This window comes from Schistocerca cancellata, chromosome 4 (assembly GCF_023864275.1).
Source record: "Schistocerca cancellata isolate TAMUIC-IGC-003103 chromosome 4, iqSchCanc2.1, whole genome shotgun sequence".
NCBI classification, from domain to species: domain Eukaryota; kingdom Metazoa; phylum Arthropoda; class Insecta; order Orthoptera; family Acrididae; genus Schistocerca; species Schistocerca cancellata.
Window position 1 is genome coordinate 643,508,469 of NC_064629.1, and position 20,255 is coordinate 643,528,723.

General features: G+C 39.7%; 1 protein-coding gene across 6 annotated transcripts in view; it reads left to right on the forward strand.

The window, feature by feature from the left end:
* Nucleotides 1-18,079, forward strand: part of LOC126183803 (transmembrane protein 43 homolog) — a 226,612-nt gene extending 208,533 nt beyond the window's left edge. For all 6 annotated transcript variants that reach the window (XM_049926045.1, XM_049926051.1, XM_049926049.1 and 3 more), the window contains 2 exons: nucleotides 698-881; nucleotides 17,903-18,079. In XM_049926045.1, the coding sequence (XP_049782002.1) occupies nucleotides 698-849 (152 nt within the window). In that variant the 3' untranslated portion in view covers nucleotides 850-881; nucleotides 17,903-18,079. The remainder of the gene's footprint in view (nucleotides 1-697; nucleotides 882-17,902) is intronic.
* Nucleotides 18,080-20,255: the final 2,176 nt, after the last annotated feature.

A 20,255-nucleotide genomic window follows, 5' to 3' on the forward strand; every position in this document is an offset into this window, starting at 1 on the left:
CCTAGTACCTTATAAATTAAGGTAATTCTACGTGCGTAAGTAGCCTTCTCAACAGGAGAGATTCGAAATGGGATTCGGTCAACATTATTTATTTTGAATAAAATGCCATCAAGATTTGCAGTTTTAATTTTATTTTAATTTTGCTTTGAAGATCCACTACCGGTTTTGGCCTCCAAAGCCATTATCCACTGATATACGCCACGCTTCTTGAGAGAACACGGAACGACTTTGTCGGGCAAAACCGGTCTTGGTTTTTAAAATAAAAAGGAAAGTGCAACTGGAGCTGGCATTGTATTCAAAATGAAGAGCACAACTGCAGAACCTGCATCAACATACCCCGTATGCTGGACAAAAAATATTATTTATGTTAAGAAGTCGTGTATAAATAGCTTGATCTAAAAATAATACAAGCTCATATGTTTAACGTCAGCCTATTTCAACCAATCAGGAAATGTTCCGGTGATAAATATGTCAACATATAACACATTTTGTTATCATTCAACTCAAAAGTATAGAAAAAAGTGGAATGGTACCTTCGAATTAATCCCAAAAATTTTCATAGTGATACTTTTGTTTAACTGTAAAAACATAAACATGTGTCCAACAACTTACTTTATTGTTGTCTGAATGTGCTTCTTAATATGTTGGTTTTATTACGGATTCTCACCACTATGTATTTTATTTTTTGATAATACAGTTTGGAAGCCGACAAATGGTGCACTTTCTCTGTCAGCTACTTTGTTGGTGGTAGCTGTGGCTTGGTTCCAATATCGCCCACTATTTTCAGCAACAATGGCTATTGGCGCAACATTACCATTATTGTGGTCTGGGTTGCGCACATCACCGTAAGATATGTCTCTGAGAACTCTGTTTAAAAGAAGGTAAGTGTTATTGTATTTTCATCCACTTCGTAGTATTAATTTACATTTATAATAAGAGCGTGCATACATTTTTAATTTTGATATGGACTACTTTCTCGCCAAACTGCGACCATTACCAAGGCTGTAGGCTGTGTTACATGGTATTAGCGTGATGTCTCTTGGTGGTGGATGAGATTACTTCGTCTCTGTCTCAGTGCATCGTAGGATTGCGCGAAAGCTCTCCCGCGCCCGCGAACGGAATCCACACACTCTCGGTGATTTACGCCGCGCGGCGCAAACTACACGACGGATTGCTCAGTTGATCTACTAGGAAGCGTTTGTCGGTGGACTCGTATTAATTCTCAGTACTACTACAGTTCAGGAAAGTGTTTTGCTGAATCGAACGAGGTGCTGCAGTAGTTAGCACGCTGGACTCGCATTCAAGAGGACGGCGGTTCAAATCCCTCCTGTCCACAGATATTTTCGGTTTCCATGGTTTCCCTAAATCGCTGCAGACAAATACCAGAATGGTTTCTATGGCAAGGGCACGACCGATTTCCTTCCCCATTCTTTCGTAATCCAAGCTTGCGCTCCGTTTCTAATGACCGCGCTGTCGACGGGACATTAAATTCTTATCTTCCTTCCATTTTTTTTGTTTTAATGAGTGTCGCCAGTCTCGCATTGATCTGCGAGACAGCAATAAAATCCGGCACGCACTATTCCAGTGCCCTTTAGTAATATAAATGATTTCAGAAAGTCTCCCAGACCTGACCTCTGAACTCGAAAACGCACACCGCTAACCAGCACTACACCGATAAGACTGAAAAATCCACTTCATCTGTAAATGGTATTTTACTAGCACAACTAGTTTCGGAGGCTGTTGGTTCATCATCGGATACTATACGTCATATGGTCTGCCAAGTCATGTGCGTGGGACAGACGGGTCAGTTATCGCAATACATACAAGACGTCCCTGAAGAGATGGTCAGGATTCAGGTATATGACAGAAACGATCATTCGAAGCAAAAGTCTGGTAAACGGGCGCTTTAAAATTCGTACCCTAAGATCCATGAGCACTTCTTCGTCTTCTATACTGTCGAACAAATCTCTTCTACTGCAAGCTCTTTGCTTTAAATATTTTGGGAGGTGGTAGTATGGACTAAAACAAGAAAAAATGTCCAGTAAACATGGGCTATGTGCACTTTTTCGTCTTTGCTACCTTGAACACATCTCTTCTACTGACTTTTTTGTCTTCTCTAGCGTGAAACACATCTCTTCCACTGAACAAGTGCTCATAGCTCTTAAGGCATGTATTTTAGAGGCCATATTTACTAGACATCTACATCTACATCTAAATCTACATGACTACTCTGCAATTCACATTTAAGTGCTTGGCAGAGGGTTCATCGAACCACAATCATACTATCTCTCTACCATTCCACTCCCGAACAGCGCGCTGGAAAAACGAACACCTAAACCTTTCTGTTCGAGCTCTGATTTCTCTTATTTTATTTTGATGATCATTCCTACCTATGTAGGTTGGGCTCAACAAAATATTTTCGCATTCGGAAGAGAAAGTTGGTGACTGAAATTTTGTAAATAGATCTCGCCGCGACAAAAACGTCTTTCCTTTAATGACTTCCATTCCATCTTGCGTATCATATCTGCCACACTCTCTCCCCTATTACGTGATAATACAAAACAAGATGCCCTTTTTTGCACCCTTTCGATGTCCTCCGTCAATCCCTCCTGGTAAGGATCCCACACCGCGCAGCAATATTCTAACAGAGGACGAACGAGTGTAGTGTAAGCTGTCTCTTTAGTGGACTTGTTGCATCTTCTAAGTGTCCTGCCAATGAAACGCAACCTTTGGCTCGTCTTCCCCTCAATATTATCTATGTGGTCTTTCCAACTGAAGTTGTTCGTAATTTTAACACCCAGGTACTTAGTTGAATTGTACTATTTATCGAGTAATCGAATTCCAACGGATTTCTTTTGGAACTCATGTGGATCACCTCACACTTTTCGTTATTTAGCGTCAACTGCCACCTGCCACACCATGCAGCAATCTTTTCTAATTCTCTTTGCAACTGATACTGGTCTTCAGATGACCTTACTAGCCGGTAAATTACAGCATGATCTGCGAACAACCTAAGAGAACTGCTCAGATTGTCACCCAGGTGATTTATATAGATCAGGAACAGCAGAGGTCCCAGGACGCTTCCCTGGGGAACACCTGATATCACTTCAGTTTTACTCGGTGATTTGCCGTCTATTACTACGAACTGCGACCTTCCTGACAGTAAATCACGAATCCAGTCGCACAACTGAGACGATAGCCCATAGGCCCGCAGCTTGATTAGAAGTCGCTTGTGAGGAACGGTGTCAAAAGCTTTCCGGAAATCTAGAAATACGGAATCAACTTGAGATCCCCTGTCGATAGCGGCCATTACTTCGTGCGAATAAAGAGCTAGCTGCGTTGCACAAGAACGATGTTTTCTGAAACCATGCTGATTGCGTATCAATAGATCGTTCCCTTCGAGGTGATTCTTAATGTTTGAATACAGTATATGCTCCAAAACTCTACTGCAAACCGACGTCAATGATATAGGTCTTTAGTTCGATGAATTATTCCTACTACTCTTCTTAAACACTGGTGCGACCTACGCAATTTTACAATCTGTAGGTACAGCTATATCGGTGAGCGAGCGGTTGTATATGATTGCTAAGTAGGGAGCTATTGCTTCGAATGATCGTTCTTGTCATATCCCTGAATACTGACCATTATTCTTGGGACAACCTGTATAACTCACGCATATGTGACATTACGATATGTCCGATATATCAGAGAAGCGCTCGTCCCGCCAGTACACAGGAAACTCTGTGCGATGACTTAGAACGTTGACTTCGCTCCAGACACCACCGTCCAACATCGCTGGTTTCGGCTGTTGAGGAAGACTGGGCTGCCATTTTTCCACAGACGTTCATTCACCTCACTGTAACCGTCCCCACCGGAGTTCAAGCCGTCGTCAAGGCGAAGGGTCCACTAACAGGCGTCCGGATACTTTTGATCATATTGTGTATTTTCCTGTCGTCACCGATTTCAAGCTAATAAAGTGATCAAAAAGTTATGTGCCAATTTCACGCTATTACGACTTCTTAATGTAAAGCCGGCTCACTCACAAACAGCTTCACCGAGCTTTCAGTGTTATCCACCAACTCCATTACATTAAAATTGCAACGTCGTAAAAACGGGATGTAAAAGACATCCAATTGGCATGAAGTGTAGGAAAGTTTAGATATGCAAATGATCGGCGTTTCAGGACAAATGCACAAAATATCAAGACCAATAGGGCAGAAAGGATAGATAACATTCCATCAGAATTTCGAAAGTCATTGGGGGAAGTGGCAACAAAACGACTATTCACGTTGGTGTGTAGAATGTATCAGTCTGGCGATAAACCATCTGACTTTCGCAAAAATATCGTCCCCAAAGTTTCGAAGAGTGCGAGATATGACAAGTGCGAGAATTATCGCACAGTCAGCTTAACAGCTCATGCATACAAGTTGCTGACAAGAATAATATACAAAAGAATGAAAAAGAAAATTGAGGATGTGTTAGATGACGATAAGTTTGGCTTTGGGAAAGGCGAAACCACGAGAGAGGCAGTTCTGACGTTGCGATTGGTAATGGAAGCAAGACTAGCTCTCAATGCAGTGTACTTCCAACGAGATGAACGATCGACACAGCGCAGTGGTTAGCACACTGGACTCGCATTCAGGAAGACGACGGTTCAAACCATCAAGCCATCTTGATTTATGTCTACCGTGGTTTTCCTGAATTGTTTGAGGCAAATGCCGAGATAGTCCCTTCGAAAAAGCATGGCCGATTTCCTTTCCCATCCTTCCCTAATCCGAGACTGTGCTCCGTCTATAATGACCTCGTTGTCGACGGGACGTTCAACACTAACCTCCTCCTCCAACGAGATCAGTGTCTTAGTGAGGCGGACTTTGGTCCTTGACAAATGTTGTATCAGTGATTGCAACAAGAAGCTGTGGGCAACACTGTTTTCGACAATAACATTTTATTTACAGGTGAACCAGGGTTCACTTGCGATGGTATGTGTAATTATCACAATTCTCATGTTTGGAGTCATCTAGGCTCCACCTCACATACTGTGCATGTCTCGATATCAACGACGTTACTCATTGTATGTATAGGTACGACTACTAGGCGATCGTCTTATTGGACCATACATGTTACCAAACAAACTCGACGGACGGAATTAACTCCCGTTTCTGCGGCGTTGTCTTGCAGTATTGCTTGAGGTTATTTCCTTAGAGCAGCGCCAGAGGATACGCTGCATGCATAGTGGAGCACCGATACATTTTGCGGCTGTGGTGAGACGACATACATGTGCCGATATGGCAAGAGGTGGACTGGGATAGTAGGACTCGTACCGTGGCCTCTAAGATCACCTGATCTGAACCATTGTACCGTGTCCTTCAAGATAAGCTGATTTGAACCGTACTTATTTCTGTGGTTGGGGTCACCTTGAAGGTTTATGTACGCCATTCGGGTTAGCACAATTAAGGAACTGGAGCAAAGATTGCTTGGTAAGATTTTCGAAATGATCCAGGCGTCTTTCAAAGCATTCGAAACTCATTGTGGCGACGGGTACAGGCCTGCATACGGAAACAAGAACAAAACATTGAACATTTCCTTTAACTACGAGTACAGTCGTGTAACTTGTCTTCAAGTTAATTCTGGACACTTACACGTGTATCAAAGTATCTCTAATAACTTTTATTAATTGTAGGCCTACAGTATTGTTAACCTTTTCCTAATTAGGATGATGGTTACACAGAAACAAGTCAGTGCTGGTTGGTAACCACGAAGTCGCAATTATATCGCAAACTGTTCGGGTTTGCTTACCTATGTTTACTGAGACTTTTTGCTTCTAGTATCGTATACTTTTAAATGTATGCGTTTACTCTAAAAATTATAATATAAGCTGTATACAGCACACAATGGATCTATCTGTGTGTGGAAGCTCGAAGGAGAATAAACGTTACCAGTTTGCACTAGTAATCGTCGTACTGGTCCAACACCTGGCTATGTCGACCGGAAAGCCTTTGGGTATACAACATGGTTACGTCTGGTTCGAAAAACAGGTAATTAAGACAGCAGGCGTCACATATTTTACGTGATGAGGCTGGTGGCTCTGCCCTATCTGTGAAGTCACCTTGACGTTATCTTTCAACAAGATAAAGGAAGTTCATATGCTGTCCTGACCTACTTCAATAATAATGATAAATGAGAAGCTACTATAACGTAAGCTGCGTTGACTCCATGTCCCTACATACCGCATCCGAGTGACACCATGTGGAGAGCATAACACGATCACAATGGATTTTTATCCGAATTTTCATAGTCAGAGAAGAGTATGAAATGAGCCAATGGCGAATCAAATTAACGAGAGTGAGGTCTAGTTTTGGAAAAAAAGAATAGGTTTAAATGCTTGATAGTAATCGGGCTAATTAAAAAACACTTAATTGGTGATTTGATGGAAAACTGAAACGTTTTACGAAGAGCTGCTGGTTTCTATGTAAATAAAGTGTTAAAAATTCTTCTATTCAAGGTCTGCACATAACGAGTTATGACGTTATGACGTTAACAAATTTTAAAATAAAAAAATTTGAAAAGAAAGTCCTGGTAAAATATTTTGTGAAATTATTTGTCTAAAACTAAGAAATGAAATAGATTAGAGAAACATTTACTCACCTTTGAATCATGCTTAAATCGTGTACGGAAAATGAGGTGGCGATTGAGAATTTAAATTTCAATACTTGGCTAAGAATTTTAAAGTTAACACCAGAATATTTATCTGGTGTAGGCTATTAGGTTGACTGTGCACTCTCATTTGCTGTACATGGTTTCGTGCAACATTCAAAGACTTGTGAAATGTGTCTCTAATCTATTTTATTTCTTACTCTCAGACCAATAATTTCACAAAACATATGACCGTTGCTTCTTCAGTTTTTTTTAAAAAGAATGGGAACTCTTATTCATAAAAACATGTTCATTTTCTACTAGTAAATAATGAATAACTACATTATAAATGAATCATACAACAATGCCTATGGCGTACGTTTGACGTTAAACAAACTGTAATAGTGTGCATGGGTGTAAAGGTGTGATACTATTAGTTACGTAAGCCTGTCCACCATGGCAAGGTCATATTACATCGGATGGGAAATATCGGTTTTTAACTGTCCTGAGGCCAAAAACCGCATAAAAAGTATCAATCACATTGGTTTTTATTTGTCCTGAGTCCAAAAATAGCATCAATCACAACGGTTTTTAATTGTCCTGAGGCCAAAAACTGCATAAAAAGCATCATTAACATCAGTTTTTGATTGTCCTGAGGCCATTGTCTTGAGGCTAAAAGCTGCATAAAAAGCATCAATCAAAATCAAATCGGATTATTAATTTCAGCGTGACTGGCGCAAAACATGTTCAGTGTGCTGTACACCGTTTTCTGCAAAAAGTTGAAAACGAGAAACAGCATGTTCCACAACTGATCGAAGTGTTTCCTGGGTCAAGTTCAGAATGTGTTGCTCAATGCATGCCTTCAATGCAGCTAAGTTTGCAATCGGAACACTGAACACAACATCTTTCAGATAGCCACACAGCCAAAAGTCACACGGTTTAAGATCGGGTGACCGGGACGGCCACGCTGTAGGGAAATGGCGGCCGATAATTCTACCATTTACGAAATGGCGCCTCAGCAGCTGCTTAACTGGATTTGCAATGTGCGGGGGTGCGCCATCTTGCATATAAATGATCCCATCCGCACATCCACATTGTTGGAGAGCTGGAATGACGTGGTTACGCAAAAGACACTCATAGAGCTTACCAGGACAGCTAACAGCACAGGAAGCACCTGTCTCTTCGAAAAAATATGGGTGTATGATAAATGATGCCGTAAACCTGCACCACACAGTGACCTTTTCAGGATGAAGTGGTACTGGTTGATCTGCGTGTGGATTTTCCGTTGCCCATATTCGACAATTTTGTGTATTGACATATCCTGTCAGATGGAAATGGGCTTCGTCTCTCCACAAAATCTTCCACGGGTAATCATTGTCCACTTTCATGCGAGCAAGAAATTCTAAAGCAAGGGTCTCTCATGCTGTTAGGTCAACAGGAAGCAACTCGTGCACATGGGTTATTTTGTATGGATAGCAAAGAAGGATGTTTCGTAGGATTTTACGCACCATGCTCACGGGTATGTCCAATGTTCGGGCAATTCTCCGTGCACTACACGTTTTCACATCACCACTCGTCTCTTCCTGCATTGCTGTGGCCACTGTTTTCACTGACGTCGAGTCAATTCGTTTCCTCCATTTACCAGGTTGCACACCAAAAGAACCGATCTTTTCGAATTTCAGAATCGTTTTCTCCAGACCCACGACAGTCATCGGACCAATGCCTTTTCTGAAACCCTTCAGTGTCCGGAACTTCTGCAGAGCGATGTGTGCACAGTCATCATTCTTGTAATACAGCTTTACAAGCAGAGCGCGATCCTGCATTGAGACAGTCATGACAGACGTCGCAGACGCGAAAGGAGGAAAAACCGAGAACCCGGCATGTTTATTCCAACTTCAGTGGGTCGTGCACATGACAGGTGTTTTCATTTACGCATTCTGACACATACAGCGCCATTTATTTATCAATTTTCACACAATATTTTTTATGCCATACGTTTTCCCCCTTCTCCTGTAACATTTCGTTCGAATTTGACGTTATTCTGACCAGTGGTGTTATTTCTACAGCGTTTTGAAAATTTAACTTTAATTTTAATCACTTTGTATATTAACGCTGTACCTATCTGTCAAATTAGTTTCTGTCATCAGAGAAACTTTGCCGTGTTTAAAGTTTTTTTAACAAAATTATATGTACAGTAACCACTAATATAATGAAGCAGAGACTTTTCCGTCCAGAATATCAGTATCATCATCGTCATAATCATCTAATACCCATAAATTTAAATCTTAAGGATAGTTAACAATACGTTGATATACTGTAATTGTCATCTTTTTTAATCAGAGTATTTCCATAGTCATATGACATCAATCATCAAGTCTTTAACTTGAACATATCCACTTTCCACTCTCTTCAAATGTATGTGATCAGCCTTAACATACAAAACCAAATTGTTATAAATAAGGACATGGCTGAAAATTTAGGGGCATGGGATGTGTTTCATATTCAAAAGGCAAACGAAATTTGTTTTTAGTATTATGAGCAAATAACCCGCAGTATGTTTAATATATTTTCAGGTATTATAATGACTTGGATGGCACTATGCAATTAGTATGAGTACTTATTCTTTAAGTTACAATATTTTTAAGCTGCGGAATCTCCAAGCGTTTCCTGCGATATTTAGATTGTTCTATTCCAGATTATGATTATGTATGTGGTTACCTGGGGCAGCGAGACATCAGAGTGGGAACTATCTGGAAAATGAGAAGGAATATTAAAATTTTTCACAGTTATTTATTAATAGCAATGTTCTTTACAGTGTACAACTGCGAAATCACACACTTGCAAATCAACAATCTCACATAAGGTCACCCAGAAACTAAGAAACTAATATTTCTTCAGATGAGGACGGTCTTAAGCCAGCAGCGTAAACTACAGTTTTGCTGCCAGTGGAACATTGAATTCTCTCGCTATAATGGACTAAAAATGTAGTTCACACACCTGAAAATATAGCAAAGTGGTTAGAATTCGTGCTCCAAATTCTAACTCGTACTCGAATTTGTGGCAGCTTATGTTACGATTCTCAGTATTGTACAATAAATACTATTTTCGAACTTCTTCCACTACCATAAATTTTAAAGCCAAAGGAAGAACAAATTTAATTCATATTGTTTTTCTTGGATGAAATTTTCTTTGTGCACCGAGAATAGCATGCCTACTTCCCATGTAACTTTTGTCTATTCGGAAACTGAACGCGCTGACTTTCGCCGTTGACAGGTATTTATCTTTACAGATGAGAATGTATCATTTCCGTATCTGCACAGTTCAGCGGATATGACTGTCAGTGTCTGTTCCTAATCTTCTTCTGTAGTGGTCAATCCAAGGATTGGTTTGCAACAGCTACAATGACAGCTTGTCTCCATTCTGTGCGTCTTTCAGCTTTTCTCTTCATTTCTTTATAGGTGTTACATCCCACATCTTTCACGATTTGATCCATGTACCTCAGTCGTGGTCTTCCTCTTGGTCTTTTTCCCTGGACATATCTCTCTATGATTGTGTTCAGGAGTCCTTTATGTCTTAATAGATGGCCTGTAAATTGCACTCTGTTCCTAATAACAACTCACTAATACATAACTGCATTAACCCACGCACACGGCGTTAAACGTTTATACTACTTTTCGCTGTTATATAGTTGTTGAGAACAGTGCAAGGCACAGGCCGTTGGATGTTATAGTGTTAATCTTAGTTGTTATGTTGTTGTTGAGAACAGTCGAAATAATAACAGTCGATAGTGTAATAGAAGGTTTTCGGAAATAAGTACAAAAACCGGCCACAAGATGGCAAGTTAAATGATTTTACTATTCTTGAGAAAGTATAACTAACATATGACATCCATGATAGTATGAATGCCATAAAACAAATGGCACAAAACTTTGGTTGTTACTGAAATCAAAGCCAAATACTGACAACCTATTATTATGATAACTATAAATTCTCGGTAATTTGTTATTTGTAACAGTTATTTTATTTCTTGTCCAGCCCTATGTGCACGATGTTGCCACAGATTGTAAACGTTTTAAACAGTTTTACAGTATGTTGGTAATCTGCATATTTGTTGAGCGTATGAGACCCTTTCTTTCCCATCATTTCGTAATGCCAGCTTGTTCTCACTCTAATGACTGCGCTGCCTGCAGGATGTTAAACTTTAATATTGCTTCCTTTCTTGTTGTAGTGAGAGTTGCCAGCATCGGTTTCATCTGCGAGACAGGATGAAAACTTGTCGCCAATGCCCTGTAGCAAACTAACTGCTTTCAGAACCCTTTATGTATTTTTGACTTGGCCATGTCACTGTAATATTTGACATAAACATTGTGTGTGTGTGTGTGTGTGTGTGTGTGTGTTTTGCGGAGGTATTGTTTTGAGAAACTGTGGAAATAACATTAAAATAAACATTGTGCTGCTGACGTATTTTTCTACATATTTCTGGCTTGAAAAAAAAAGTGACACTTGATGGGCAACACAGAACAATTTAGATGTGCAAAATATTTATTTTGAACTTCATTAGTGGCTTGCACCAAGTGTGGTACAGAGATCGAACTTTGGACGTTCGCAAGTGCCGCTTACTTGTAAGTCCATGGCATAAATATTGTGTGTGTGTGTGTGTGTGTGTGTGTTTCGCTTCTTTGTGTAATTTTTTTGGATAAATATTGTTGAACATGGTATAAAAACTCAGATGGATATTGAGCACAGTCAAGATTGCTGCTCTGGGGCTACATTATGATTAGCTGTTTCATTTTAATGGCCACCAAAGTACTTGGCTGTGGCTGGCTTTTTCGTTCAAGTGGTGGGTAAATTCTAGGCTCTTTTTGGAGCATAGAGTGGGAAGTGAAGGAAACGAGGGCATGACGATGTCATCAAAAAGAGCGTGTCACAAGATGATGATATTGTAGACGAGGAGTGTGTGAATTGTGATGTCGTGCATTTGCCCCTGCATGCTGACAACACACACTAACAGTTGTGTGATTCCTTGATGTCTCAGGATGTCTGTTGTCAACCGATCCTTTCTTTTAGTTAAGCTGATCCAAACTACTTTTCTCCAGACTTCAATTCAGTATGTCATCATTAATTATCCGATTGACGCATCTTCTGTAGCACCACATTTGAAAAGCTTCTATTCTATTATTTTCTGACTCACTCAAGTGCAACTGTTAGTGTGTGTTGTCAGCATGCAGGGGCAAATGCACGACATCACAATTCACACACTCCTCGTCTACAATATCATCATCTTGTGACACGCTCTTTTTGATGACATCGTCATGCCCTCGTTTCCTTCACTTCCCACTCTATGCTCCAAAAAGAGCCTAGAATTTACCCACCACTCGAACGAAAAAGCCAGCCACAGCCAAGTACTGTGAATTGTGATGTCGTGCATTTGCCCCTGCATGCTGACAACACACACTAACAGTTGCACTTGATTTCAGTGATATTGCAAGGCTCAGTACCACATTTAAGTGCAAAGTGCTGCAGAATCGGCGTAGGTACACCTTTCATATTTTTATTATTAAGTAAGGATGTCTAAGTTTAAAATAAGGTGTAGGTATAATTTTTCATGTTGTGGTGTGTGTATTAAATGTTTTTAAGTATGATTTGGTGAAATTTCCACATCAGTTGCCGTGGTGAGAGTTCCATCTGCACAACAGTGAAGACAAATGGTGCCTCCTGGCTGGACAGGTCCAGCTTAACTGTCCATCTACCTGCTTCAGCCGTTAAGTAGATTGACCACGCTAAACAGAAACAACACTCCTTTCAGCTCTCTGAACTGGAAATACAGTGGCCCCATTTACACACAGAGACAACCAGTCCTGCAGTATTTCTAAGGAAACAGCCACCAAACTTTTCTAAGCTTAGGTGCGAGTTTACAGTTAAAATTCGTTCTCTTAAGTGTTCTAGACTCAGCGATCCTGAGCATAATTCTGTAACACATCCACATCCACACTCAGGAGTTCCGCACTGTCCGTTTGCATGGCTTGGGACAGATGTCAATACTACTCAGGACCTCATACTCTACACTGTAATTAAAGATTCACAAAAACCAAAACTTGCGTGTTCAAACTGTAATCTCTCACAATCCAAAGACTTTTTTGAAGCAGGTCTCCACGCCAGCTTATCCTGTATAAGCCTATTCACCCGTGCATAACGACTGCAACTTATATCAATTTGAATCTTCTTACTGTGGTCAAACCTTTGTCTCCAATCAACAGTTTCGTCTGAAACTCCCATCAATTACAAAACTGACAATTCCTTGATGTCTCAGGATGTCTGTTGTCAACCGATCCTTTCTTTTAGTTAAGCTGATCCAAACTACTTTCCTCCAGACTTCAATTCAGTATGTCATCATTAATTATCCGATTGACGCATCTTCTGTAGCACCACATTTGAAAAGCTTCTATTCTATTATTTTCTGAACTGCTTATCGCCCACGCTTCACTTCTGTACAAATTTACACTCCAGACAAATACCTTCTAAAAAAAAACAACCTCACACTTTAATTTATATTCGAAGTTAACAATTTTTCATGTTCAGGAATGTATTTCATACTATTACCAATATGCATTTTATTTTCTCTTTACTTTGGCCATCGTCCATCATTTTGGCACACAAATAGTGAAACTGATCAGTTACATTCAGTGTCTTATTCATTTCCTTATCAAATTCCCTGAAGCATCGTGTGAGCATTCGCTATATTTCATTACGCTTGTTTACTCTTGTTGATGTTTTTATCATATCCTCGTTTCAAGACACTATCCATTCCATTCAAGTGGTCTTCCAACTGCTTTGCCGTCTCTGACAGGATTACAATATCACTGGCAAACCTCAATATTTTAATGTCTTTTGCAGGAGCTTTAATGACCTTACCATATTTCTCTTTGGTTTCCTTTATTTCCTAATGACAGCATATTCCTTAGAAGTCCCCGCCTGGAGATCTGTCTGGGGGCTTATTTTATCTCTGCAATATTTTACCCAAGAGGGCGACAACATCATTAAAGTGTTCGGTACAGCTACATGTGCTCAGAAATTATAACGCCTATAGTTCCCCCTTGCTTTCAGCTGTTTGCTAATTCAGCATAGCGTGGCCATTTTGACTAATGTTTCAAGGCCAGATCAGTCTATCATCCAGATTTATCCTACTGCAAGTACTGAAATAGTTGATATCCATCCTCAGAAACGATATGTTAGTCTGGCATTTCCACAGATAGCCTTCAGATGTTTTTGGTCGTCCGACTGTGTGCCTAGCTAGGGCATGCTATCCACAACCTTGCCGCAAAGTATTTCATTCATGGGAGATTATTATTGTTATTATTATTATTAATATTATTATTGTTATCTATAGCAGTTATAGCTTTTCTACGAGGAACAGTAGCCACTAGTATTACCGTACTTGCGACCAGAAGTGATCCTCTACGATCTATATTCAAAAATCTCGCAACTGCTGTGGTAAACAAGCTGTATCTCAATTTGAAGCTGGCAGTTTGGTAGCCTCCACACTTCCCTCCTTCCTTCTATTAATTTCATAGTCAAACGTCTCTGTTAACTGTCATCTGTGTATTTCGTTTCTTGTTACGTTGCTTTCTTATTCAACGCACCTCATCTGTGTCTGAACTTTAGTTCTAAAGAGCGTTTTCTTATTGTTTTTGGTAGCAATACACGGTTTCCTTTATTATTTCTAAAAATTATTGATGCTGTTGCTTTATAATGTCTCCAGTTGGCCCGCTCGTGAAGTGCTTTATGTAACAATGTATTTTTCTTCCCTGGACTTTTGTTCAACAACTTTCTTACTCTTACATAGTTTGTACTATTTCATGATACGCTGATCAGCTAGAACTCTATGACCACCTACATAATAGACAGTATGTCCACCTTTGGCACGGATAACAACGGCGACTCATCGCGGAATGGAAGCAATAAGGCCTCAGTAGGTCGCTGGATGGAGTTGGCACCACATTTACACACACAAGTCACCTAATTCCCATAAATTCCGGGGAAGGGGGTGATGAGCTCTGACACCACATTCAATCACAACCCAGATGTGTTCGGTCGCAGGTTCGAATCCTGCCTCGGGCATGGATGTGTGTGATGTCCTTAGGTTAGTTAGGTTTAAGTAGTTCTAAGTTCTAGGGGACTGATGACCACAGATGTTAAGTCCCGTAGTGCTCAGAGCCATTTTTGAACCAGATGTGTTTGATTTTGTTCAGATATGGAGACTTGACGGGCCAGCACATCAATTGTAACTCGCCACTGTGTTCCTAGAACCACTCCATTACACTCCTGGCCTTGTGACATGGGGCATTATGTTGCTGAAAAGTCCCACTGCCGTCGGGAAACTTGATCGTCATGAAGGGATGTACGTGGTCTGCAACCAGGGTACGATACTCCTTGGCTGTAATGGTGCCTTGCACGAGCTCCACTGGCCCCATTGATGCCCACGTGAATGTTCCTTTAGTGTAGCCGCCGCCAGCTTGTCTCTGTTTCGCAGTACGAGCATTAAAGAGCTGTTCCCCTGTTTAGACGCATTCGCGCCCTCCCATCGGCATGACGAAGAAGGTATCGGGATTCATCAGACCATTCAACGCTTTGGCGCTGCGCCAATGTCGAGTGCTGATGGTCGCGTACCCATTTCAGTTATACTTTTCATTGTCGTTGTGTTAACATTGGCACATGCACGGGTCGTAGGCTGCGGAGGCCCATTATTAGGGGTGTTCGGTGCACTGTGTGTTCGAACACACTTGTGGTATGCCCAGCATTGAAGTCTGATGTTAGTTCTGCCACAGTTCGCCGCCTGCCCTATTTTACCAGTCTGCCCAGCTTACGACGTCCGACATCTCTAACGACGGGTGGCCCCCCGAATCCATGACGTCTGGACGTTGTTTCAACTTAGTTTCGCCACGTGTTGACACTAACCGCAGCACTCCTCGAACTCCCGCAAGTCGTGCAGTTTCCGAAATGTTCGTGCCGAGCCTCCGGCCCAGTACAATCTGCCCTCGGTCAAACTCTGATAGATCGCACGCCTTCCCCATCTACACACGAACAGCACTCTCACTGATACTGCATGCACTGTGCATATGTCTGACTAGCAGTCATTCCCCGCCAGATGACGCTCCTCTCGCCTGGACAGGTTTATATCGATGGCAGGTCGCTGGTCATAATGTTCTGGCTGATCAGCGTAAGTTAGGTGATTAACCCGTATAAGATTTACTAGTCCATCTGCTCGTTCTGTGGTATGTACTAAAAAAAATGTAATCTGCTAAGCTTACTTCACTTTATTTCCTCTTAGATTTGAACAGAAGTAACCTAGCCAAGAGCCATCTAAATCTTTTCTCAATTTTTTTTGTTGCATTTATGTGTCAAATAACCATTTTTAGATTTCAGACATCATCTCTAGAAGTAAAATGACTCATAATAACAAAGTATTTGTGTCATAATTCATCCATATGTGTTTATATTACTGTGATTTTACAAAAATGGTTAAAGAATTTGTATCTCATTACAAATGGAATTTAGAGTGATAATTATCGGCTTTTAGTAGTTCAGAATAAAAGAATAAAAACAACTTCACTGTAAGTCATCACACCCATTCGTTTGAAGAAGGCATGTGAATCCTAAATCCATATTTGGAGACTATTTATCACAAACCAAGTATATGTAGACATTACTTATTTTGATATGACTGACCGCTCAGAAATGGTGCAAATACTGTGCCAAATTCGATGACAAATTTATCCAAGACCTAGATATTTGTTGATGGTTCACCTCAGTTGGAGAAGTTTTAAATAGTCCATGTGCATTACTTTTATAAAATCCCTCTCCTATGATCCAGATGTCGACGGCATATTGAACACCAATCGTCCTTTTTTTTCTAAAATCTCTAGAAAAACTGCATTGTTAAGAATTGTATTATGAAATACACAGCTCTATCAGTATTTTCTTTTATTAAAGATGATCGATTTCGATCTAGGATCAGACCATCATCTGGTCTAAAAAGCGTCTCACTATCCATTTACACAATCAGAATGGCAGTTATAACCTGTAGACTTCCCCATTACTAATATTAGCTGCTTCTGCGTCACATATGTGCTACTGTCCAACATATACGTGACGAACATGCACCTAATTTTAATTATGGAACAGTCTGTAAATTATAACCACTATTCTTGTTGTGTATATGCATAGCTAAGGTGTTTTTTGAACCTGATGATGGTCCGATCCTTGACCGAAATCGATCGACTTTAATAAAAATACTGATGCAGGTCTGTGTTTCATTATGCAATTTTTAACCTTCATTACGGCTATAAAACACTATCTACACAAAACACAAATGTATAGTAACGATTGAGACACGTACATCCCATGTACTTCGGTACTTGAACTCATAATTGTGTAGTGACATAAGATTTTCGTAGATGCCTATTTTTTCCACTATTCCGACTGCCAAAGTGATTATGTTAGGTAAATTGGGGCCTCACTATGTTTTTACACTAACATTATACTTCTGTCTTGTTATCCATGAAACACATTATTTCACCACATAAATATTGATTATTGCACTAAATCATTCCCCTATATAACCACAGAGCCTCGTAATTGGCGTTTTCCTGTCAATTTTATTACATTATTATTTACTTGTACCATAGATCTATGGTGAAGCGCTCTTTATCGATATTCGAGAACGGGATGCTGCAAAAAAAAAAAAAAAAAAAAAAAAAAAAGAACTCATGTTTTACCCAAGATTAATATCTTTAGATTTAACGTTAATTTCGCAGATACTTAGTGTCGCAAGAAAGTGCATTGACTGAGAATTTTAAATTTGCTAAGAACTACATTTGCAATACACAGCTGTAACGGTTTATTTTTTTTAGAGACGATCGATTTCGGTTTAGAATCAGACCATCATCAGCTATGCATCTGCATAGCTGAGATGGATTTTGGATTGATGGTGGTCTGATCCAAGACCGAAATTGATCGTGTCTAATAAAAAATACCGTTACATTTGCGGATTGCATAATATAGTTCTTAACATTAATTAAAGCTGTACGACACCACCTCCATAAAACATTCTGAGTTTGTATCATTTTTTGATATCCTTCATAACTGCTTTTGTTTTGTCAAGTCAGCTTATTATTATTCACAGAATAATAAAATTATTGTGTTTTAGTAGATTAACTGTAAATAATTTGTCGTCTTTCTATACTGGATCTGACTCTTCATTATGTTTCAGGAACTTCACAAGCAACTGTCATTCAAGATTAGTAAAAACACTCAATATACTACTGTAGCAAGCATAATCGTATAATAAACAAAATATGCATTATATAATGATGTAACTTATCTATACTGCTCTTTATAATTTTATAAAGAATAAAGTAGTTTCTCTCTCAGTAGTACACCTTAAAAAGTGTTTCTAATTTTATATATTTACATGTATTACTTAGTTCTTACAATTTAGAATGACATTTCAGGTCATTTCATTGACAGTTAACGTTTTTTCGGAGTAATTGTTGCCGATTGTCGTGTACCTGTCACGACTTAAAAGTTACTGCACCGCTGAGAGGTCATGGAAGATTGTACTTTCTAACTGTTCAGAACTATTGCGAACTTCTGCGTCGTCAGCTGAAAATTCAACACGTGTGCAGTATCCACGAGAACTCTACTCACCCATCTGAAATATAACATTCTTAAAAAGTGTATCATTACTCGGGAATCAGAAAGAGTTATTTTATTGTGAACTGTTTAGTATTGAAACTAAATTTAGCTTTTTCACCAGCCAATGGTAATTTTATGGGGGCAACTGGTAACTACAGAAGGATAAAATTGGAAATTCGAGGTAAGTTCCTATCATACTGCGTAGGTCATCGGTCCCTAGGCTTACACAATACTTAATCTAACTTACGCTAAGGACAACACACACACACACACACACACACACACACACACACATGCCCGGGGGAGGGCTCGAACCTTCGACAAGGGGGGGCGCGTGACCCGTGGCAAGGAGCCCAAGACCGCACAGCTACCCCGCACGACGCAGAAGGATACATACCTACATAATACTTACCAGGCTATGTTCTCCCTCATAAAGTATTTATTGTACAGATTTAATTGATCATTAACAATTCACTAAGTCCAGCTTTTAGAATACGAACCGATATTCAGGTACTGAATTACATCCTTATTGCGTTTTTATTCTACAAATTAAATTGATGATTAACAATTCACTAAGTCCAGTTTTTTGAATAAGAATGGATATGCAGGTATCGAATTACAAAGCGGGAGTCCATCACTTTCTGTTACTGCAGGCTTGCATGTACAGTGGAAGCAACCGAAGTCTCGAGTTGCCTTGTCACAGACTCCGTAATACACAGAGACTGTGGTGCACACGACAGCTGAGCAACTGCCCATGAAGCAGGGAACTTATTCTAAGAATGGTCGAAGGTGCAAACACATCACTTGACACCATCTCCACATTTCTAATACACAGGGCATGTATCCACATGGCTGTGGAATCGAACCTTTCGACGAAAATTCAAATGTGGTGGGAGAGTACTGGGCGTGCAAGTCTCCATAAAAATTCTAACTGATCCCTTTGTCTTGCCCCGTAAAAACGCGTCACACATACCACGACTTCGATATAATCTTACAAAAACATTCTCCATGCGAGGATACCACCGCCTTTAACAGAATTATATTCTATATTCAGTACCTCGTACAGAATATACAAATGCCATTCCTATCGTAGTACAAGGTACATTTTTTCTGCATATGTAGGTATTAAACAATCCGATAATTCTCTAATCAACAGTATAATGGAAATGTTGATTGTGTCCGTTATAGCAGCGAACAGTCTCATACCAGTATTAGCAGTAGCGAATGAAATACGTCATCCTACTTACTCCTAATCTACTGTACAATATGGTAAAACAATATTTGAGTGTATTTAGTAACCTACAAGGCTGTCTGCACCATCATTTGGTCCCAACATTTCATATCATAGAGTGAACTATTATGTGAGTAACGGTTCACATTCTCCTGTAATCCATAAAACTACAAATAAAAACTTCTAGTGCTGCCTGTATATTGATTGAAGTGCTTGATCACAATGAAGGCAGTCAGTTGCTTGGCCACCAACTATTGTGACAAGTATATTTGATAAACATAAGTTTGCACACAACACGAAAAATACAAAAGATACTTTTACTTACTATGCTTAAATTATTTATTAATTTACTTGGGCATTTATTTCACCTACTCCTCAATGAATTTTACTAGACATCCTTGGAGAGCATCGTTACGTTAACAATGCACTTTTCACAGAAAATTACGTGAAATAATAATAATGGCAATTTGTGTAATTAATAAGATTTTTTAGTTCTATCAACATTTTTGTGTCTTGATTTCTCAAAATATAATGTTCCCGTCAAGTGTGAATAATGGTAAACCGAGAGGAAGTCATGTCAACTTTATGAACTGATGCAGATCTGCAGTAGGAACTATTTTCACAAAGATTATTTTTAAGCTTCGAACTCGCACTATACCACAAAAGCGATTACTCTGTTACATATATTGTCCATGTG